The 23,472-nt window shown below is 37.5% G+C and overlaps 3 protein-coding genes and 1 pseudogene across 3 annotated transcripts; all 4 read left to right on the top strand.

Annotated features, from left to right (window-relative positions):
- The first annotated feature begins 431 nt into the window (after positions 1–431).
- LOC121748758 (myb-related protein 306-like) lies at positions 432–2,176 on the top strand. Its single transcript, XM_042143257.1, has 3 exons — positions 432–786; positions 996–1,125; positions 1,249–2,176. Exons 1-3 carry the CDS (start codon positions 654–656, stop codon positions 1,850–1,852), a joined length of 867 nt encoding a protein of 288 aa, XP_041999191.1. The 5' UTR covers positions 432–653; the 3' UTR covers positions 1,853–2,176.
- A 5,288-nt stretch (positions 2,177–7,464) lies between these two features.
- Positions 7,465–10,969, top strand: LOC121749118 (annotated as a pseudogene).
- A 2,646-nt stretch (positions 10,970–13,615) lies between these two features.
- LOC121746439 (protein EMBRYO DEFECTIVE 514-like) lies at positions 13,616–15,351 on the top strand. The gene is made up of 2 exons (XM_042140270.1): positions 13,616–13,967; positions 14,929–15,351. Exons 1-2 carry the CDS (start codon positions 13,698–13,700, stop codon positions 15,226–15,228), a joined length of 570 nt encoding a protein of 189 aa, XP_041996204.1. The 5' UTR covers positions 13,616–13,697; the 3' UTR covers positions 15,229–15,351.
- Positions 15,352–16,694: 1,343 nt separating this feature from the next.
- On the top strand, positions 16,695–22,312 carry LOC121748887 (nuclear pore complex protein NUP88-like). The gene is made up of 9 exons (XM_042143443.1): positions 16,695–17,026; positions 17,354–17,505; positions 18,124–18,246; positions 18,633–18,777; positions 19,364–19,425; positions 19,726–19,942; positions 20,259–21,182; positions 21,463–21,712; positions 21,842–22,312. The coding sequence occupies exons 1-9, from the start codon at positions 16,727–16,729 to the stop codon at positions 22,105–22,107; spliced, it is 2,439 nt and encodes an 812-aa protein (XP_041999377.1). The 5' UTR covers positions 16,695–16,726; the 3' UTR covers positions 22,108–22,312.
- The last annotated feature ends 1,160 nt before the right edge of the window (positions 22,313–23,472 follow it).

Genomic DNA, 23,472 nt, shown 5'->3' with positions numbered 1-23,472 from the left:
AGATGACTTCATATGGTTTTCTATAGCGTAGTTTAGGGATTAATTACTGGGGAATTTTTAAGGGAGTGCAAATTGTGCAACGGTGAGAGCGCGATAATTTAGTAAACAATTATAAAGTTCACTATATTTAATGTAATTTAAAATATCCTAAAATGGTGTATGTTAGCATTTAATGAATACTTTTGTTCCTATAGTAAAAGAAAAGAGCGAAAAATGTAACTTCAAATTAATAAGTATGATTAGCCTTGCGAATTGCAAAATGAGAACACCATTTGTAATTCACTCTTTTAATCAATTACTTCAAAATGTTAATATTGATTGCCACGCGTTTGCATCTTCTCAAATTATGATAATACAAACAAGAATAGAGAGAGAAGGTGCTGACTTTTGCAAAACATGAGTAAATGCAGTTTGCTGTCTGCATTTGACTCTTTTCATGATCAAGATAAAGCCTAATACCCTTTCCATACATCTCCCTTCTCATCATACTCTATATATTCCCTTACACTCATCCCCTTCAGTTAGACTCTTGTCTCCTATCAAAACACAATTGATCCTCCAACCATCTTCTGAAAAAAAAGAAGATTTCAGAAAACCCTTTTTCCCAATTGGAAACTTCAAAAGAAAAAAAATTGATCTCCAAATTTTCTCACATGGGAAGACCACCTTGTTGTGAAAAAATTGGTGTGAAAAAAGGGCCATGGACTCCTGAAGAAGACATCAACCTTGTTTCTTACATTCAAGAACATGGCCCTGGAAACTGGAGAGCTGTTCCTTCTAACACAGGCAAGCCAAACACCAACTAAAAAAGAAATCACTTTTTGCCTTCCCTTTTTATCCTTCCTAAATTTATTTTTGTTTTTGGGTTAGTTGTGATCATTAATACTAGTCTCATAAATATTCCACCCACCCTCTTGAAGAATGCTCCTCTTCTTTTTCCCCCTATTTTTGTTATAGACAATGTTAACATGTTTCTTTGTAATTTTATATTTCAGGGTTGCTCCGGTGCAGCAAGAGCTGCCGTCTCCGGTGGACTAACTATCTCCGGCCGGGAATCAAGCGCGGTAATTTCAACGAGCACGAAGAGAAAATGATCATCCACCTCCAAGCCCTTCTCGGCAACCGGTTTGTATTTTTTTTAATAGATAAATGAATAGAAATTTAAAGGTGGCGTCAATGAACTAGCTAGGGTTTGGTAGCTAAACTGGAAAACCGTTATCTAATTCTAGAGTGGAATTGAAATCGCAGATGGGCGGCTATAGCCTCTTATCTACCACAGAGAACCGACAACGACATCAAAAACTACTGGAACACGCATCTCAGGAAGAAGCTCGGAATCCAAGGGCACGATCACGAGAGTAAAGAAAATGGCGGCGCCGCCGCCGTTTCAAAGGGAAAGTGGGAGTGGAGGCTCCAAACAGATATTCACATGGCCAAACAGGCCTTATGTGAGGCTCTCTCTCTACACAAATCCGACACTACCTCTCTCTTCCCGGCGCCGGCGCCGGCGCCGTCTACCTACGCTTCGAGCGCCGAAAACATCGCTCGGTTGCTCCAAAACTGGATGAAAAAGAGCCCTAAAACGGCGGGATCGTGCGACAGCAGCGATCAGAACGCCTCGGTCGGGCTCAGCTCGAGCCCGAGCGAGGGGGCGACCTTCGCCGGCGGCGGCTTCAATTGCTCGAATTCGGACATCTCGGTGGAGGATGCATCGGCAGAGAATCCTAGCTCTGTGGAGACGGAAATGCCCTTCGGCTTGCTAGAGAAGTGGCTGTTTGATGACGCGGCAGTGCAGGGGCAGGATGGTAACTTCATGGAGATAGCCTTGAGTGAAACTGCTGATTTGTTTTGAGGAAAAATTATAGATATGTGCACTAAGCCTTAGCTTCTTCAAAACAACTCACCAGTTTTTCATTACTAACTAAGATATTATTATGATATCTACTTTGAGGGGGATTTTAATTTGTAGTGCCAGTTTCAAGCTCTTTGTGATAGTATGTCAAGGAAAAAGAGCTAAAAAGTGTAAATTATTTAGTCCTGTAGTTTCATAGTCATCTGGGAATAAGCTCCCCTCCTCTCCTCCTCACTTTCATTGTGGAGCAAAAAGTGTTTGTACGTTGTGCATCATCTGGTGTACATTCCTGATGTAAGAGAATTAGAGTTTGACTTCTTATAATTTGTCCGGGGTTTGGCTGCATGGATTGGCTATGCCTATGCAGGTAAATTTGTGTTGAAAAAGTTCATCTAAAAGCGCCGGCTGTTCCGTCGTCCGCGTGCGCCAGACGGGAATTTTAAAAAAATTAAAATTAAATGCATTATTCTATCTTTAAATACCCCATTCTTCTTCTATATATCATTCTAGTATTTTAATCTATGTTGGAGTATTTGTTTTCTAAAATTAACAATTAAAATTACAACTCACTCCATCCTTGAAAAATATGATTTGGTTCAGCATAAATTTTAATGCACGTTTGGTAAAGTAAGAAAGAGGCAGAGAGAAAAACTAATAAAAGTTTTGTTAGTGGAGATAATGAGTCTAACCTCTTTAGAGAGAAAATACTTTCCACAATTAGAATGTTCATATATATTTTTCAGGGATGGACTAAAAAGAAAATTGTTCATACTTTTCAGGGATGGAGAAAGTATAAAATAAAAATAGTGAAATAAATTGTGGGGCTGGCACTATTGCAGGGTTGAGATTGAAATTTAAAATGATAACATAGCAGTAGAAAAATGAAATGTGGTAGATTTTAGAGCGATTTTTATGTCTAGCACTATAGATGCCCTTAGAATCCTTCTTCTATGAAGATTTCAATTAAAAGGCCCAATCCCAATAGCAAAGTGCCAAAGTAATTCTTCTTGGTTTAGTAACTTTGACTGATTTTATTAGTAATTTTTAATCAAATGCATGCATAGATCAATGATGAGAAAGAAAACTTAGCAGCTGTTGTTAGTGCAGATATCATCACCCTATCGATCGATCTCAAGTTCCCTATATATAAAGAAAAGCTCTATATGTAGTCTTCATCTTCCATTCATTTTTATTGCCAAGTTTTATACATGAACCTTAGTAGTATAACGTAGTACTAAGTTTATAGATTGTGACAAATGTAGTATAGTAGAACAAATTAAATTTTTTAGGGACCTTAGTCGGTTGCTTCATCCCTCTCATGGACCATCCGGCCTTGGGTAATTAGGACCATATGTAATGAGACCTTATAACATACTAGTACTACAAAAAATTTAATAATTAGATAGAATCATTTTGAAAGACATTGAATGCAAATTATAATTTTAGGACAAACTGTCTCCATTGCCAAATATTCTCCAATATTTGTATATTGTCAGTTTGTCATCATATATGGACATGTATGAAGAATTCATTTCCATAATAAAAATAGTTTATTTGTTCGTTTCATTTAATTTTGAATATCTTTTTTACGGGGATTTTATTATGAAGAATTCTTCAAAAAGTAAATATTATAAATCTGAAACAAAATAATTTAGTGCATGATAATGTAGTATAATTGGGTGTTCGGTTGGCAAGATTAAATCTCATGATTAAATATGTATCATGTTTGGTTCATAAGATTGAACCCTTCAACTTAATCCTAGATGGATAGTCTCATGATAATTAGTCATAGCCTCTCTCCTCCAACTATAATAATCCCACAACTTAATCCTAGATGGATAGTCTCATGATATTAGTCATGGCAACCGAACGCCACCTAAGTATCATGTTTGTTTGGCCAATTTGATCTTCAAACATGTTTGTGCAGTCTCGTCATTAATTTTGACCGAATACATACGGCTACACTCTTATAGACCAAACCCCTTTTTCGCTTTGCATATTTCAATTAATAAGCAAAGATAATCGTTTTTCACATTACCTATATATCGTTCGAAAATATTTTTGTAACCTAAAATTGGTCTATGATTTAAACATTTACTCCCTCCTCCGTCACTATCTAAGTGAGGCATTTCTTATTTGACACGAGATTTTAGCAGTGTTATTTTATGAGTTAGTTGAGAGAATAAAGTAGATAGAGTGATAATACTATTTTAAAAAATATGTCATTTAGAGTGGGACATCCAAAAAAGAAAAATGTATTACTTAAAGCGGGATGAAAGAGTATAATATATTACTATAAATTATTTCAATAAATGCTAATGATTGTATTATCTGTGATTCCAACTATTATGTAATATATTGATAACTAAGATTAAAAAAATAAAACATCTGATCTAGAGAATATTCCTTGTATAAAGAATTTATTCATTTTGAAAATATCATACTAAAACCGGTAAGAGTGAAGAAAAAATTTGCAGGGTTGATTTTGAGAGTTATTAAAGTGGTCGTGAAAAATCCAATCTTTTTCCACAATTCTCATTTGAGTGATTGATAATCAATTAATCATCCATGGCTGCAAGTTGAAGAAATGTTAAATAACATTACCCGATTGATGGGGGCGGTGAATATTCAACAATAATAACTCAGCCATGTTGGACCATAAATAAATTAAACGACTATTTGATGCAATGTGATTTTTCATTTTTTATAAAGAATAAATTATCTGTCTCCAGCCACATCGAAATTCTGTAAAGGCATAAAGTTTCTCATGAATAACAACATAACCATCAAACAATTAATACAAGGTTAAAAAAAAAGTGCATGTAAAGATAGCCATTCCTTTTCTTTAGGACAGAATCAGAAATAGTTTATTGAAAACCTGCATTAAAACAAAAGGAATTAAGTTATAATATATCATTTCACAATCTTTAATTACACCATCACATGTAGAAAACTGGCTTATTATCACTCTGTTTTGTTACACTTTTGAACATATTCTGTATACAAATCCTTAATTATCGTATTGATATGAACAAGCTGAGGATGTGTCTTAACTCCTCGCACTCAATGTATTTGAAAGACAAAACAGAAAGACTTTAAAAAAAAAAAAAATTTAGACACCTTTTTTTTCAAGGAACTTTTGTTTCTAAACACAAAAAAGTCATTGTTTGATCTCTTTTTAATTCAAACATCATTTATGATTGTAAGCATATTTTGCGGGAAGAGTGGAATGAAGCTGGCTCTCTATCTACCTCGCTATTTTTCACCGACATTATATTGATTTGCTTTCATATATTCTATTAGTAAATTTTACAAATGATATAATGGTTTCTGTTTTAGCCATCTCTTGGTTGTAATAAAATAAACGCATGTTGTTGTTTAAAAATAATGTGGTGTTTTTGTGATTTTTTGTGGATGGGACATGAGAGATATAGTAGGGTATTTTTGTAGAATTAATGGCGTGACTCTCTTTTGTGGAAAATGCTTGGACATGAATGCACATTGTAAAAAGTAGAAAAGAAGACCAATTTGAGGGAATCATGTGCATTCTGGATGACATTGATTCCAATTTTAAAGCTTGAAATTGTGCAGCCTGTACAAATTCAACTTGATATTACATCTGTAATTCAATTCCAAAAATAAGTCCATATTTTATTTCACTAGAGAATGGATAAAGTAACATGGAGTATGTTATAATGAGAAGCCCAACATGTGTAATTGGGCTTCAACATATCATCCAAAATAAATCCTTTTAATTTCCACAATATACTATAGTAATTTCCCAAACATGATTTGAAGAATCAAGCTATGCCTATGCATATGCAGATATTAACCGGTTTGATATTGTTGCTTAGGGACAAAAGGTGATTCGCTCACCCCAGGCGCCCCCATAACCCGGCCCGACATCGCTATGGAGGGGTTCAAACACGGTACCTCAGCGGCCCATTAGGTGGGAGGAACTTACACTGGTAACCAGCACACAAGGAGCCACCACAGTGGTGAAACTCCCACACTGCGGCTGCCAGCATTCGATCCTGTTTGCTTAGGGACAATCTACCACCCAGGAACCAACTGAGTTAAGCCCGTGTTTTGATTACCATGGTAAATAAATGAAAAAAAAACAGCATACTAATGCCACTATGGATTTGTGGTAAAATTAAGAAATATTGGGTGCGTTTGATTCTTTCATAAATTAGTCTAGTCACCAATCATTCATGTTTCTTTGTCTCCATCAACTTTACGGTTCATTCACTTCTACTATCGATTTTCTAGTTAGGTCAACCACACTCATATTTACCTTTCTTTCTTTCATTATAGTTATGTAGTACCACTTTTTATCTCATTCTTTATTTAAATGCAGCACCTACAATTATGACCCACAATCTTTTTCCCCTAATTATATTTATGGATCCAACTATTTTATTAATTTTTTTTTCATATTTTATTTTAATTGTTAATTCTAATTAAATTGAATTTATAACTGAATTATAGTAGTATGAAATTGATTAAAATCCAAAAATCATTTTTATTGAAAGCCAAAATATATTACTACTCCGTAATTGAAACTATGGAATTGCATATAATTGATAAACCATGTCCAAATATGTTCGACTAGATCGTTTTGGAGTAGATTGTGGGAAGCGACATCGCCGTCACCTCACTTAGTATTTGTAGGAGGGTTTAGAATAACAAATTAATATAATTAAAATTTTGAATTGCGGATGTTGCCCAACGCACAATATAAAAAAACAAAATAAAAACAATTAAAATTTGAACTAAACTAATTGGAGTAGACAACACACCTGCACATAATTGGGTGAGAGCAAGGGGGCCTGGCAGGATAGCCTGCCCCCATTTGCCTCAACACGTGATAACTGTCCCGCCACTCCACCCTCATCGCTTGCTTTTTGCAAGCGTCCCATTATTGGGGACGGGACAGGTGCCTCACATTGGGGATGCCCTTATACGGACTAGTGATCAACAATATTGTGGCACGCATGATGCATATGACATCTTCTCTTTCCGAAATACAATTAAATTGATGTAACTTTTCACCACATCCTATTGAAGGATATATGTCTATCGATTTTCTCTATCTATAAATGCTGATGTACAGCCTATTGCGGAAACAACAAAAGTCTCAAAATTTTGAAACTTTTACCAAATCCTCTTCATAAAATTTCTATCAAATCAATTGGCGAAATGTTGACTGTATGTATGTATACCATAGAAACTCAATTCAAATTCAAATTCTCTTAAAAGATCGACATGCCAAAAAATCAAAGGTAATGCACTTGCAGCCTTCCTTCCACTAATATATGCATGTATAGATTTTTCTAAATCTCCACACGTGGTACATATGATATCAAATTTACTGTACTAAACTGTTGATAAACCCAATGATTAATAGTAGAATTGTTACTTTTTTCAAACATATTCCTACTTTAACTAGGGTTAGGTTTCGGCCTTATCCTATTCAATTCCATTTATCTCTATATAACTAATATGTGTGTGTCTATCTATGTCCAATCCTTTTCATGATAGACACTACACGATCATTTTTATAGTTTGCAACATTAACTCCGGAAAGTTGTTAAGGTAGAAAGCAACTAATGACGAAAAAAGTAGTAGTGATGATCAAGAGAGAATGTTCCAAGAGAAGATGGAGTCGCATTCGCCACCGCGAGTGCATGAAGAACCATGCAGCTAATATTGGAGGATACGCCGTCGATGGATGCCGGGAGTTCTCGGCCGCCGCCGAAGGTCAAGAAAGGCTGGAGGCGGAGCTCACCTGCACCGCCTGCGGCTGCCACCGGAACTTTCACAGGGTGGAAGTAGTGGATTCTTAATTAGATGAAGTGGAGTATTATACTAGCATACTTGTATTTTGTTTAGCGTTATTGGAAATTTATCAATAAGGTTGGATTGATTCTCCATTTAATTTGTAGATGTATCGTGTTTATCAATAAGGTTGGATTGATTCTCCATTAAATCTATTTTACAACATTACTATAGTAACATTTGTTCATCCGAGTTATACATAATTGACATTCACAAAAATTTTTATGATATGAACATCAAATTGGACAAAAATCCGTTAATCTTACTCAACATTTGTCAAAATCACAGCCAAATCGAGGAAAATAAAATTTTCACAACACTAGCTGCACAATTTTAGTTCATTTTTTTAAAACCCTGTAAACACTTTATTCAATCGGTGTTATTGCTGTAAAATTTGAATTAAGTGAATAGAAAAATATGGTACTAATAGAGTTGGTTGATCAGAATTTAGTGGTATTTCACGAATTTGGAGCCTTCAGCTCGTGAAGAAAGGATAGGAACTGTGTGAGAAAGCTGCACTTCAACTAAAATCAGGTTGTTAGTATGCTTTGAATCTGTATAGATTATGTTTCCTAATTAGAATAGGATTATGTTTCCTAATTAGGATACGATTTCATGTGTGCATATTTATATGGGAGTAGGGCACATAATTCTGTGATTTGAGATCCAATCTGAACTATGCCATAGACCGAAAACACTCTGAATAAAATCTGTTATCCGTTTACTGCCAGTGGACGTAGCCAACAACGTTGGTGAACCACATAAATCTGTGTCTTCTTTATGTTTGTTTACCTCGATTACACAATTGCTCTATTCTGTCACAACACAGGTAGCCATCTCTCTCATTCATGGTGATGGAATTTGAATAAATTATATAAATTCCTGATGACCCAGGCGAGAAAAATTGATGCTTAGCTTTTCTCTGTGTGTGTTTCACATTTCCAGGTTGAATTTGGGTCAATAGTTACTGTGCAATGAATTATTTGAGGTGATCAAAGGAAAAAAGAATGAGTTCTAGGGCTTATTGTTTATTTATGCTCTTTATTTCTGAGAGCTGTTGCTTTCTTTTTTTGGAAATTTCCAACATAGACTGCCAAAACATGTGTATATGATTACCAATTAATGAGGTCACTGCATAGAATTGTGGTTTGGCATTGAATCCCGTACTGTTTCCATTTAACTGAATCTGGGAACAAACTTGGAAAAATATCTCAGACCAACTTTGATGTGTTGTTTATCAGTTTCAGAAAATAAGATTCTGCCATCATGGCGATCTTTCTTGCCTTATAGAGTTCCATGACAGTTCTTTGACGCCTAGCTCGGTTTTCCAGTTTATAAATTTGAGCAATGCATCATCAGTTAGTTCGAATTAAGATTGAAAAGGCGGCAGACAGGGTAGTCGTGTTCTTGATGTTCATAGGTTGGAGAATAGGATGGATATAGTTAGTGAGGTCGATTCACAAGGCTCTGAGCCCAAGAAGGCCAAGGAGGAGCTAGAGAGATACTACAAGAGTTCGTCTTGTGACGATTGGCAGGCTCTTCTTCTGGTATATATGTATGATTTGCCTCTTGAATTCTATTTCGGGTTGTCTGGGAATCAAATTTGGCCCGGTGTTGGTGATCGCAGTAGGATCACATCTTAACTTGGGGCTAATTTACAACACAGTACTGCGCATTGGCTAACTCTCGATCTTCTTGCTTCAGATACGAAAAATGTGAGCAGGCCGTGTAGACGTGTAGTGCAATCAGAGTTCATGACTCGAGTAAAGCTGATGTGGTTTTTGTGCCCTTTTTCTTGTCTTTGAGTTACAACCGGCACTCAAAGAGCCAGGGGAAGCAAAGTTTTAGTCTCGATAGGCAGCTGCAGTGGATTTTCTGAAAGGCCAGAGGGAGTGGAAGTATCTGGTGGGAGAAATCATTTGATTTTATCTCATCGCCTGAATAGTGATCATGGTTTGGCCATGTTTGTGCTCGCTGACTATGGGAGGTACCCGCCTGAAATAGCGAATGGTGAGAACAAGCCGGATGCGTATTTTGCCTCTTTCAGGGAAAAGCCGATATTGGCCTATTTTGAAGGAGCAATATATAGGAATGATGAGCACTACTATATCTACTCTTTTGAGTTTCGATATGAAGTATGTGTATTTAATGCTTAATCTCTGCTTCATGTAAAGGTCATTCAGTCATAGAGTTCAAAGTATACAGACGATTTTAGTTTCTTTCATTGGCGTGAGCTTGCCTTTCCGATTGATATATGCAAAGTTTGATGTATATCTTAAGTTAACAGCCTATAATCAAGAATAAACTTACTCCGTATTATGTATTCGTAAATTTATGATGTTTTTCTAGTTTGGTAATCGCTAGAATCTTGACTTATCGTGCATAAACAGCGTTCTTGCTTTCCTTAGGCACATGTAAGGGCTACACGAAATATATGTTGTTTAGCTGAGTTTGCATTTGGTTGTTACTTTAACTTCTTGCATTGCATATATTGTTTTCCTCTAAATACAGGTACTAACGTGTTCGATTTTTCAGGGTGGTGAATAGCTATTCACCAAGAGCTATTCTACCTTTCTAAAAGATAAAGAGTGACGTACACTTCACATTTGGGAGTTTTCAAGCACACGGGGATTAGCAAGGGGATGGCCAGGGCCTCATCAAAGTTTTGCCTAAATATGGCTGGAGACACCCCTTCATACAATCATCAGTGAAGAGATTGAGCTAGCGTGTGGAGATGTTCTCGAGTACTCCGAGTTTGCATATTCGTCCGTGCATCAGATGCAGTGATCAATGGCTACCTCCTGAATCTTCTCAGAGGCATCAAACAAGAGGAGAGTGGCTGGGCAGTTTGAGTACCAGCATCCTTCTCGACCTAATTAATGATGCTGTTGAAACGATTTGCAGACTGTTTACCACAACAAAATGCGCACACAGTTGGATCCACATTGCCGGACTAGGTATCGCAGGTCACAATTTCAATGATGTTTAGAATCTTGAAAAGGTGAGAAGCCAGATTGCCAGTTGGATCCCTTATTTGGCTTCTCACCTTTTCTACTTTATGTTCATAAAGTAGAAAAGGTGAGAAGCCAGATTCACCTCAATCATAAGCAATAATAAGGCTGCTGTATTAGAAGATTTTGACAGGTTTGAACAAAAAGTTGGTTGGAAAAAGCATCAACCTTGAGAAGCCAAGAATCTTTAGCATTGGTTCCCATACACCCTATTCCTTTCCTTACTCTTTAGACCATCATTCAAACCCATCAACTGTCTAAACCCTTATTGGATGCACACAAATTTTTGCATAAGTCTCTACTGCTTTTTCTCATCCAATGTATGAAACCTTCAAATGGGACAAGTGAATTGCTTTTTATTGGAGTTGGAATCACAATTAAAAAAATGTTACTCCAAATCATTAGAAAATGACATGTTTCATGTCACTTTCAAAAGGAAAACAGAGGCTTGCTTAGCTAGCCAAACTTGTGAATAGTGAGTCTGCAAAAACAAAAAGCTAGATAAAGTAGAATAAATGGTGTTAGTACAGAGTAAAATCACTCACACAAATTTACCAAGCATTATTTTGCTTTTTTTTGCTTAATGGATTTCCTTTAGAAACCCAAGTACAGAGTAAAATCACTCACACACATCACTCTCTTACCTTTAGAAACCCCCTCTCTTTGTTTCTTGTGCTTAATGGATTTCCTTTATGCTTTTCTTTACTTCATTCTTTAGATTGTGTGCACTCTTTTCTGTTTCTTTTAATTTATTAGGGGATGGAAAAAAGAGAGAAATTTCACAAATCCAAGACTTTCCTTTTCTTTTCTTATAATCTATTTTGAATATTTTTTATCGTACTCTTTATCCAATAAAATATCATATCAAAAAACAAGTCTATGGTTAGTTTTATCATATTGAACTCAATATAAGAAGCATATCATTTTAAAAAAATTGTTAGAATCAACAATTTGTTATCTTATAGTAGTATAATAAAATTTCTAACATTTTTTTTAAAATTTAAATACAATAAAAACAACTAGTGGGTATGATTCTGGCACCAAAGTGGCCGGAAATTAGTAGGATATTTCAAGTTTTTTAATTATCAATTTAGGAGAAAATAATTTTCTTCTAGCTTTGGTGTAAGGTAATACAACCACCCAAACTCGATTATGTAAATTTGTAGAAAGATTAGTACATATTACACGAAAATGTAATTTCGTTTGGCCATAATATTTTCTTGAGTGCAAATCCAAATTTTTAATGCATAAGAGGCTCAAACCACACGAAGGTGGTTATAAATAGTGGTTAAGTATACTAAAATTTTAGGATGCAAAATCGTCGAATGTACTAAATGGTGTGGCCTCCTATCTTGTAACAAAAATTTAACTATCTATAAAATTAATGCTTGTACCAGGAACGATCCGGGCCTTTCGCTATTGCCCAATGCGCTTGAAGCACAATCCTCGCTCCACGTCTTTCCGTGCAGACTCTTGCCGTTGTGCAAAAAAAACTCTCTTCGGATCCGTTGGGCAAGAGATCGTCTTCAGGAAAACTGGCCATCTCGAGTATATGTCATCGGCTAAGTAGTACCTCATATGATGTTGTCGTCTGTTGGCAGTAAACTCGATAACCGGACCGTTGTTGTTGCATTGCTCGGTGAAGAGACTCGACGTGTTCAGCATGTTGATGTCGTTGTTTGACCCGACCACGCCAAAGTGAGCATGCCAGATCCAAAGACGGTGGCCAACGATGGCTTCAAGGATCATCGTCGGGTGGGTACCCTTATACCCACTTGTGAATTGGCCTCTCCACGCTACCGAACAATTCTTCAACTCCCAGTGCATACTAGCATTCCAGGAAAGCCGTGCACCCTCTCGTGCATCTGCATCAGGAACTGGTAGTCAGTGGCATTCGGCTTGAGCAAATATGTGGCGCCGAAGGCGTCAACCACGCCCTCGCAAAATTTTGCTAGACACTCCCACCCAGTTGTATCCCTAACTTGAAGATACTCGTCGAACATGTCTGCCGGTGGTGCCGTAGGCCAACTGACGAAGCGCAACCGTGCACTTCGTAAGCGGGGATAGACCGATTCTGTGGGCCGCATCTTCCCACTGCTAGAAGTACTCGTCTCGTGCCTCCATCGTCTGAACAATGCGGAGAAACAGTTCTCGGCGCATCCTAAACCGCCAGCAAAAAACCATCGGTCCCCACCGTGGTTCATAGCGAAGTACTCTTCGAACAGACGTTGATGAGCTAGGCCATGCTCTCGGCGGACGGATGTCCGGTGGAGGATGGGCCTCAGGATGGGCCAGATTTGGATCCTCGCCGGGAAACATTTTGGAAGAGTCAATGAGTGAGTGAGAGATATTTGAGAGATGTTGTGTGAGAAATGAGTGAAAATGAGGTGTATTTATAGATTGAAAAATAAAAAAAAATTGAAAACGCGTCACTCGTCCTCGCCCATCATCGTCCGTGTGTCTGCAATGGGCGGATGACGCGTCGGACGATCGAGCTAGACGACCGAAAGTTCGGTCGGCCAACTCGTCCAGACGATCGTCCATCCGCCTGCAATGGACGGACGATCGTTGGACGAGGACGATCGTCCACCATTGTGGATGCTCTTATGTACAATTATACTAGTTATATCTCAATCTTTTCAATTTAGCAATATCTCAATCTTTTTAACTTAGTTTTATCAGAAAAATTAATTCCGATGAAGTTTTGGTAAGTTTTTAGCTGTAATTGTTTTGGTAAGTTCGGTAGATTTGATAAAAAAAAGTTTTGGAAAGTTTCGAACTCTAAATGCAATCGCTATGAGATGAAGTTAATAAAACGAATTTAAGAGAGAGCCCAATATCTCTCAAGCGGCCCATTGTTATGTGATAAAAAAAATCGATACGGACTTGCGGAGTAATATAAATCCGAGAAAAGTGGAAGAACAAAATAGAGCGCACGCCCTTGCTAAAATAACCTAAAACCCTAGACTCACAACTTCTCGATACCTCTCTTCATGGCAGCTTCAGAGGCTTCTATGGAGGTCGAGGAGGTCAAGGTTCTGGCCGAGGATAGCGACAATGGCGCCGCGAAGCGCTCCAGAGAGGAGGATGTGGAGGCTGAGCCGGAGGAGAAGAGAACGAAAACCGAGAATGGCGCTGGAGAAGGAGAGGCAATTGCCGCTGAGTTGGTTGTTGGACCGAAAACTTTCGATACCTCTGTTGCCATGTTTGATTATTTCTTTAAGCTTCTTCATTCCTGGTCTCCCAATTTTAATGTCAATAAGGTATTCACTACTTCTTAATATTGATTTAAGCCATAATTTTGTCTCTGTTTGCTGGAATTTTACGTGGATGTATTTGTGTTTTGGATATTGATTTTTCTATGCAAATCAATTTTATCACTGTGAGATTAGGAGTGTAGTGTGTGTTATCTTGCCTTGGTGACGACGATTTGGAAGAATTGGAGCCGTGTATCATGCATTAACGATGCTACAAGATATGATATTTATTCGACTTCACATAGATTGAATGTTCGATAACATATGCTGTGAATATTATGTGTGTCTGCTCCCAAATTATATGATTGTAGAAAAAAACAGTGCAAGTTTGATGAGTTTTTATTTGTCTCAATATCAAAATGAGAAACTTTGCTAAGCTTACCTTTCTTGCTTGTTTAGTAGCCACAGTCTGCCTTTTAATTTCATTGCATTACCAATGAAAAATGTATAAAGCTCAAGACATTATCTGATAATGATGATTAACCAAGCCATTCACTGGCTCTATACTATACTCATTGGTCTGTGATGTGCCAAATTATTGAAAAACTAGTAATTGTAAGCATTTGACTTGATAACTGAATAGAATCGAATATGGCATGCATTTATTGAATTATTCATATGTAAAATCTAAACGAAGAACTTAAATTCATCACAGTTGGTCCAATAGTAGGAGTAGAGTTCCATTCACTCTTGCTTTCAGTTTCTCAGTTTAGTTTTAAACATTAATTCTATTGGTTATCAAGTTGCCATATTGTATAATGCCTTTGCTGTCCATTTAAGCTTCTACCATTTTCTTCAGCTGTGTATGCTCTGAATTACAGAGATTGATCTCGCTGTCTAATCTGGGTCTATCTCAAACTACTCTAATCCCACTTCTTATCTTTTCGCGCACTCAGTGTATGAGCATCTATAATATACTCTATCTCAACCTATTGTTATCTAACTTCTTAGCTTTTTGTGCATTCAGTATGAGCACTTGGTGTTGCTAGAGTTGCTCAAGAAAGGCCATGTAGAGGCGGACAGAAAAATTGGCGCAGGTGTGAAAGCTTTCCAAGTCCGCTTCCATCCCCAGTTCAAAAGTCGCTGTTTCTTTCTCATAAGGGAGGATGACTCTGTTGATGACTTCAGCTTCAGAAAATGTGTGGATCACATTTCTCCATTGCCGGAAAACATGCAAGTCAAACACGATGCCAATAAAGCATTGCGTGGAAAAGGAGGAGGCCGTGGACGCAGCGGCGGCCGCGGACGTGGCAGAGGTTGGAAGTGAAGAAATACTAATACTAGTATAATTCAAGTACAACGTTTTTCTCAATGAATGTTGTTCTCTACTCTTCTTTATGCTGCAGAATTTTCATTAACATGTGCAATTTATTGATATATTTTTGCTTCAGTTGCGCTTTCATAATTATGTTGATTTGGCAAAGTTTTGTATGTCTATTATCCAATTTGGAGGAACAAAAAATCTCAAAACATTTAAAAAACACTATATCCTCCACTGAATAAATGGGATATATGACTTACATAGAGGCGCCACCAAAACACTCTTTTCAATCCAATTGAGGGCGGATGCTAAAGCTCTCTTCAATACGAACATAGAAGATAAGTCATATTCAACTTCTAACAAAATTCACATCTCCTTTTCTCTTTTATAAAATGAAGAGTGGTGACTCATCTTTATCTTCTCAAAAGAATTGAAGAGTGCTTTGACGTCCGCCACTCACTGCCTTTATTTTAAGGCATCTACCTACCCCATTCACTGGAGTACACAATTTCGTACACAATCACTCTTATGTGCTTCAGACTGTCCTTCACTCACTACTTGTAATAATTCAGTATATTTTATATTTTTTCTATTAGTTCCTACTACTATTATACTTCCTGTTTTGATTTTGTAAATTCTAAGCTTGATCCTCAAGGCAAATAGAGTTGTCAAATGGACTCATGCCCATGCTCGGAGAGGCTCTCCTTGTTTGAGGCCTGAGCCCACACATGAAGCGGCTTAAATTGGGCCGGTTTTTTTTGTATATATCTCTTAGCCTTGTCCAACTTAGATTGAGTTGGATTTTTAACTATTTTTATAATACTATAACTTTATAAAAGTAAGAAAAATTAAAAAGATTTTTACCTAGTACTCCCTCCGTCCCATAGTAGATGTTACACTTGAGAGATTTGACATGAAATTTTAGGAGGTGTTGTTTAATGTGTTAAGTGGAAAGAGAAAATAATATATTTATATTAATGTGAGAGAGAACTTTTTCCAAAAAAGAAAATGTGACATCGGATAAACTAAAAAGAAAAGTGTGACATCTATAAGGCGGAAGGGGTATTAATTATCACTGAGAATAAAATTACATTTTTTAAGACAAGAGATTAACTTTCTAGTAAGCCGTTCACGAGCTAGGCTAGGCCTAATCCCGTCTTGGGTTTGCAAATAAACTCAATTGGATGAGTCAGAATAGACAAGCCCAGCTCAGGCTCGCTGTATTGATTATACTATTTTCGTAAGTCGTAGCATGGTATCTTTATAGTGGCAGATCTACAAAGAAGTGGTAGAATGTTAGTACAAGTATTTTGTAATTCTGACATACTAATAATGTTTGAATTAAATTAAATTCATTCTGACATAATAATGTTATTCAAATAATAGTAAATTCACTTTTCATAATGAAGTTTTTTAAGTATACTAAAAAAATTAACATATTCAACAGGATAAATTAAAATTTGAAATGATTTAATGATCATTTCTCTCCTACGAATCCAGAGATATGCGTTTCTCGTTCGACTTAACGGAGGGCCGTCAATCTCCGACTCCTTCGCCGTCGAGTTCGACTCCCAAGTCAGAGCTCGAATGGTTCCCGCTGCAGAACCACCCGCTCTTCTCCTCCGCCACTGCTACGCCCGCCGCCGCTCTCGATACTTCCGGAAGAAAGCCCCCCAATCTCATGGCCTGGGATGGAGCTTCGCGGCTATACATTTGGGACTTGAAGAAGAAATGCCTCCACCGGCTTTCAATTCGCTTGGGCGAGCCCGACCCCTCTTCCATCCTCGCTGCTTCGCCCTCTAAGGTCTTTCATTCGATTCAGTATTCACGTGCTCTGTCTCTCTCTGTGTGTGTGAGAGAGAGAGGAATTATGAAAAGCTAGGGTTTAAGAGGGGTTTATCAAATTATAATTTCGCATACTTATATGTTTAATTTAGTTGAAATTCTGATAGAATGTAACTTTACTAGCTTGAGATTTGGTTTCCAACCATTAGATGGATAAATTATGATAGCACATTACTTAATTGAGCTTTTTTTTGTGGGAGTTGACATTCTAATCCTTTGGGGAGAGGAGCTATGTTGTAGAAGGGATGAATGTGGACTCCACTCATACTTACATGCTCTCTCATAGGTGTTGCAAGCGGAAACACCAGTCAGTTTTGAGGTGAGTAAGATTTCTATCAACAAAAATGGCTCAGCTATGCTCCTGGCCGGGACGGAGGGCCTATGTGTTATGTACCTTTATGGACGCTCTTCACTAGCACAAAATACCATCATCTGTCGGTATGATATTATTACTATTTGCCAAGTCTCTACCTCTCTGCTTAATGATGTTTTATTTACTTCCGACTGCATCACATGCATATAGCAGTGTACGGATGGTGTAAGTTTGAGTTTTATTCCGTGATTTCATTTGATTACTAGTAGTATTTAGGGTTTGCTGATTTACATGCGAAGTGTCTAATTTTGAATACACCTCATTATGAGCAGCGTCGACTGCAATGGTTGAAACCGTCTCTGCAATCTCCTTAGATGCTGATTCATTTCTATGGCTGGCTCATCCTTCTTTGTATTCCATTAGTCATGTTTGCTAGTTTAGGTGGTGCTCTCCGACCTCCGTGAATGCAAGGACTATGAAACAAGTTGGGTGTTTCATTAGTTATGTATAATAAATCCCGTTCTCTAAGCTCTTCATCAGTGTCTGGCTATGAAACAAGTAGTGTGTGTAGCATATGCCAAGTACTTCAGTTTTTGTGGTAGTCTTTCGATCAATTATGCATATTTCTATACGACTCCTCCGATTAGCTGGATTTCGTTCTACAATATTATACCTACTGGTGTACATGATATATTGGCCTAGTAGACTGACAATACCACTGCTATGACCTAAACCTTTTACAGGACCGCTTCTCTTGGTTCAGAGATTTACTTCCAGAGAAACGACCTCATACGCATTCTACAGATTTGCTGGCACCCATACAGTGATACACACTTGGGAATCCTGTCGTCTGATTCTGTTTTCAGGTATACATTTTTACTGGACGATGGACATAGTTCTATGAAGTTACATTTCTGATCTATTTAGCAAATATTTGTTCTCTCTCAAGCAAGGTGAACGTACAGTGCATTTGTTAGAGGTGAATTTTTTGTTATTCTTGTACTTCTTTGCAAAACTTATTCTGGTAATTCTGAAAAAGAATAGTGCAAAAAAAAAAAAAAATTGACACACATTAAAGCAGTCAAATCAAATAATAAAGGATGTCTTCCTTCTCAGGACTCCTGTTTAACTGTTTTTTGTGTGGCGGAAAGAACTAGATCATTATGTGTGCTCTCAATCGTGAATAATACTATAACTTTATGCTCTAACATAAACATGTGAGCTAAGCTAACATGAACAATTTATTTTGCAGAATTTTTGATTTGTCTACAGATATTGGGCAGCCAGAGCAGGAATATTATTTACAACCGGTAGAGTATGGGAGTAGCCGTAATGCTGCAGCAATTTGTCCAGTTGATTTCTCTTTTGGTGGTGAACATTTATGGGATAAATTCAGTGTAAGGGTGCTCTATTTCACATGCCAGTCTTACATGAATATCTTTGTAATGTTCATATCTATTAGTGACATTTTATTTTGTTGCTGCTGAAACTTGGTACTTGCCCATTTACGCTCTATTGGAATTCTCTGATTTAAATATTTTGTTAGCATTTGCATATTCATTAATATATTGTTTGGCTGAAAAATGACAATTAATTGTCATATATATATGCTCATGACTATTTTCTTGACTCTTAAAAATATATGTTTGTGCTAATTGACCTGAAATTCAGCCTGGTATTGTAATAAAGACTAGAAAGTGCAGTGAGCATATTAATATCAAGTATTAACATATAATGTTTGCTGATGTTCCTCTTTTTACCTGTTTAGCATATTATGATACCTTGACATATGTCAGTTGTCAGCTGCATGCTAAGTGCTAAGTATCTTATCTACTCATGAGAATATTCATGATTTTGTGCAAGGACTGGAGACCACACTGTGAGCAGTTGTTTGAAGTTTTGGCTTCTAATAAGTAACTCAATAGGTTTTGAATATAGTTGTATGTACTGAAGAAAATACTAATGATCACGCTCGTTTTTCAGGTTTTTATCTTGTTTAGTGATGGATCCACTTACATAATTTGCCCTGTTGTTCCTTTTGCAAGGTAATTTTGTTTTGCATAGTCTCTGATTTTTCCTTCGGCTTTTTGGATCAATTTTTTTGCTTATGGTTGTGACCCTGTTTACCAAAAATACTTTGTCGTGAAAATTTTGTTTTGAGGCTTTGCTGTTATTCTGGTGTCTCACTATGTCAAAACTTAATCCCTGTGATGATTCTAACAATGCCTTCAAAAACAAATTATAATGATTTCCGTGTTTTCAACGTTTCCTTCTCAATAAATAACCTCTACATCCTCACATTACCTGTTTTCTCAATTTTGACAATGTCCACCACTTATAAACAGCTTGTATAAATGGGAATCTATTTTGGAGCTTTATAATGACGCTCATACATTTGGGCTAAAATCAGCCGATTCAAAAGCTGTTAGTAATTCGAATATGGCAATCTCATGGCTGGAGGCAACATTTCCTGAGTTAGTTCATCAAGATGGAGGTGGTGGACAGTTGCATTTTGTTAGAGCTCAGCCTTTTGTCCATATGGATGCATCAGTTTCATTACAGGTAAACTTTTTCACTTTCTTTTCATTTGTTTACAGTAGTCTCATCTTGTTTCATGTCCGTTCCTTCCTTTGGTTGTATGGAAACTGTCCTATCTTCGATGTTGAAAGAATAAAATGCTTCTGTTTGTTGTCTAATTTATACTTCTGTTCAAGTAGCTGGAGTTTTGAGTCAATTGTATTAAATGAATTAATGGTATTTGTTACAGTTAATGGTTGAACAGCCTTGTGTTTGATTTTCTTTTACATATCTCTGGATGGATTGTCTTCAGTCCATTGCCAAACTTAATTTCCTTTTGTCAATACAATATTAATTTCAGGGGCCTCTGCATAACATGTGTGATGGTGTGACTGAAGATTCTGATGTTCAGAAAGGCACATGTGAAGGGCGTGCGGTCAGTTTTCATTACAATTTAGTTGGCAAAGACACAATTCTTGTGATTGCTCGTAGTGATGGGCAATTGCAACTGGATGCTTTGGCTGATGAAATTCAGCCAGTTTGGACGATGGGTAGCGCACCTCGTCTTTGTTTCACCTCATCAGATAAGATAGCTGGTGTTGCTATGATATGTGAGTCTTTCTTGAGTAGTCCTACTGTTTTGAAGCTAGATCAGACCCCGTATTCTACTGCTTGGTTGGGCCAGCCGCCTCCTTTGCTGAGGTTAGCCATTGTGGATTTAGCTTTGCCTATCGAAAGTAGTTCTCTGATTGGCATGATTAGTGATCCTCTCTTACCTGAAAGAACATTTTGTATTCATGCTGGAGGGATAGATTCAATTGTCTTGCATTTTCTCCCCTTCACTAACCACTCAACTGGGAAGGAAGAGCCAATTAGAACTCCATCTGTGAATTCTGTACTTAGTACATGCCCTGGCGACTCATCCTCCCCATCACCTCTTCATGGTTTCCTGGCTTTATCAGATTCTTATGGGAGCTCGTGGATTGTGGGACTTACTTCTTCTAATGACTGTATAGTGCTACAGATGGAAACTTGGAATGTATTGCTTACTGATGCTTTTGATAAGATCCAAGAAAATTTAACCACAAACGAGAAAACAAGTACAAAACAAACAGGTTCTAACACAATAATAAGCAAAGAGCTTCTCAGTGGGCCGAAGGCAGTTCTATTGCCCCCTTCTGCACCAAATTTGCGCTCTGTAACAGCTGATTCTATTGAAGGACGATCGATGCTTCATCAATATTTCAAGCTGTTTCATGAAAATTATGTGGAGTATGCACACAAGGTATGGATTATTGTGTCATAAGTAGTGTTAAGTGTTTCCACTTAGATATGTAGTAGTAATACATTAGGTGGACGAAATGTTGTTGGCCACTTATTATTTTTGTGGAATGGAATCTGGTTGATATCAAACAAGAAGCTTATAGAAAAATTTAAGCATGTAGGATCGTACAAACTGCAAACTTGGATTATAGTAGGTTTTGCTATTGGAGACACACGCTACCCCATAAGTTAGATCCTTATTGATATACTCATGAGTAAATATGGCATTTTAATGTTGATAGGTGCACTTTGAGCTCCAGCGTCATGCGCCTCAGTTGAAAAATATAATTGACGGAGAGCATTCTCGGTTGCACAAGATGCAACAGAAGCTCTTGGAAATTGAAACAAACCAGGAAAAATTAGAGGATCGTGTAGATCGTGCAGTTAAGATTCACAGTTCCTTAGAGGAGCGGCTAAAAAGCTTGAGGAGCCTGCCTGGACTGCAGAAAAACCCACTTTCTAAAGCGGAAAGAGAATTCAAGATGGAACTCGGTAATGTTTCTTTTTTCTCCTTTCTAAATGATTACTTAACTGTGGTCTTTCTAGAACTATGGCATGCTTACAGTCTTCCTGAATTATTTCTTCTAAAATTGGCCTATCCTTTTTTTCAATTTTCCTCAGATAAATTTACTGGATTGGAGTTGGATGCATTGCACTCTTCCATTGAAGCTCTGAGTGCAAGAACGAAAAGATACACTCATTCGTTGCAGGCTGATTCCCCAACTCAACGAACACAAAGGCTAGTGAGAAGGGGAAATAGGGTTCCAGATGATGGTGTGTCTGAACTCAAATCTTTACTTGAAAAACTCTCGCTCATAAACAGCGAGAACAGCAAAAAGGTGAAACTCGTTGAATCCGCATTGAAAACCAGGGAAATCACAGATTGACTAAAACCAAACTGCAGCAAATAGTGTTTTGAATGTGTATATGGGACCCTTTTCATTTGTCGATGCCTGAGCTCCATGACCTTACCTTGTCTGTTAGCAGAAGGCGTGCTTACTTTGTTTTGTAAAATGCAGTCATAACCAACTTTGTATCTCTGCATTAACATTACCCTATCTTTTAGTAGTGATTGGTTTCAGAATTGGTCAATTATATTTGTTTGATTTCCATACCTAACTTGCGTGCGATTTGTGCTGAGGTAGTCGTAGTTGTCAAATGTTCAAATATATGGAGTATGTTTGATTTCCATTCTCAACACAACTTTACTCTTATCAAATGTCAAAGACAAATCAAGTATTTTTGACTAGTGATTATAAATGGGGGGATTTTTTTTTTATCAAAACAGCACCTTTTTATTTTGCTCTTAAGGCCATCCACAATAGGAATAGCCCAGCAATAGCACAGCCATAGCCCAGCCACTGCCACATCATTAGCACTAAAAATCTTCCTGCCACATCATAAATAGCCCAGCCATAGCCTAGCCACATCATAAATAGCCCAGCCACATCAATAGCCACATCACTAATAACAATTATATAAAATGACATAATTAACAATCACACAATATACGGAATTTAATTTACGAGACATATACGGGAAACATTAATAATACTATCCACATCACTATTAACAAATATATACAAAATGAAATAATTAATAATCTCACAATATACGGAATTAAATTTACGCCACAAAAACGAGAAAATTCACTAATATTAATAAAATATAAAAAGTACATTAATTAAAAAAATTACATAATTAAAAAAAACTAACGGCGGTCAATCCTCCGTGCCCATAACTCTTCAATTAAATCCTTTTGGAGTCGAATATGAGCCGCCGTTTGGCGCATGTCGGCGTGTGCTTGTAAGAGGCCGGCTTCATCGTGAGGTACCCCACTCCGTACGTTGGGGGCGGCCACGCCGTGGCTTGGACCGGCTTCATTATCGTCGTTGACCCAATTGGTCAGTTCGACACCTTCATCTTCGACAATCATGTTGTGCATGATAATACATGCATACATGATATCAGCAATGCATTGGACATCCCATAAACGCGTTGGACCCTTAATTGCCGCCCATCGAGACTGGAGCACACCAAATGCGCGCTCCACGTCCTTGCGCGCCGACTCCTGCCGTGCCGCAAAGTAGGCCTTCTTCGCATCTCCTGGGCATCGGATCGTCTTCACAAAGACGGGCCACCTAGGGTATATCCCATCCGCCAAGTAGTAGCCCATATCATGTTGGTTGCCGTTGGCGACAAAACTGATGGCCGGACCGACGCCCTGACACTGCTCGTTGAAAAATGGCGAC

The sequence above is a fragment of the Salvia splendens genome, chromosome 9, assembly GCF_004379255.2.
Source record: "Salvia splendens isolate huo1 chromosome 9, SspV2, whole genome shotgun sequence".
Taxonomy (NCBI): Eukaryota; Viridiplantae; Streptophyta; class Magnoliopsida; order Lamiales; family Lamiaceae; genus Salvia; species Salvia splendens.
This window is presented reverse-complemented; position numbering and strand designations above follow the sequence as displayed.

What these genes read in the sequence shown, in the direction of transcription:
- LOC121748758 (XM_042143257.1), top strand. Translation starts at nt 654, where the DNA reads ATGGGAAGACCACCTTGTTGTGAAAAAATTGGTGTGAAAAAAGGGCCA. An exon ending in AGCTGTTCCTTCTAACACAG is followed by an intron (nt 787 to 995) that starts GCAAGCCAAACA and finishes TTTATATTTCAG; the next exon opens with GGTTGCTCCGGTGCAGCAAG. An exon ending in CAAGCCCTTCTCGGCAACCG is followed by an intron (nt 1,126 to 1,248) that starts GTTTGTATTTTT and finishes TTGAAATCGCAG; the next exon opens with ATGGGCGGCTATAGCCTCTT.
- LOC121746439 (XM_042140270.1), top strand. Translation starts at nt 13,698, where the DNA reads ATGGCAGCTTCAGAGGCTTCTATGGAGGTCGAGGAGGTCAAGGTTCTG. An exon ending in CCAATTTTAATGTCAATAAG is followed by an intron (nt 13,968 to 14,928) that starts GTATTCACTACT and finishes TTGTGCATTCAG; the next exon opens with TATGAGCACTTGGTGTTGCT.
- LOC121748887 (XM_042143443.1), top strand. Translation starts at nt 16,727, where the DNA reads ATGCGTTTCTCGTTCGACTTAACGGAGGGCCGTCAATCTCCGACTCCT. An exon ending in CAAAATACCATCATCTGTCG is followed by an intron (nt 17,506 to 18,123) that starts GTATGATATTAT and finishes AACCTTTTACAG; the next exon opens with GACCGCTTCTCTTGGTTCAG. An exon ending in ATTTATGGGATAAATTCAGT is followed by an intron (nt 18,778 to 19,363) that starts GTAAGGGTGCTC and finishes CTCGTTTTTCAG; the next exon opens with GTTTTTATCTTGTTTAGTGA.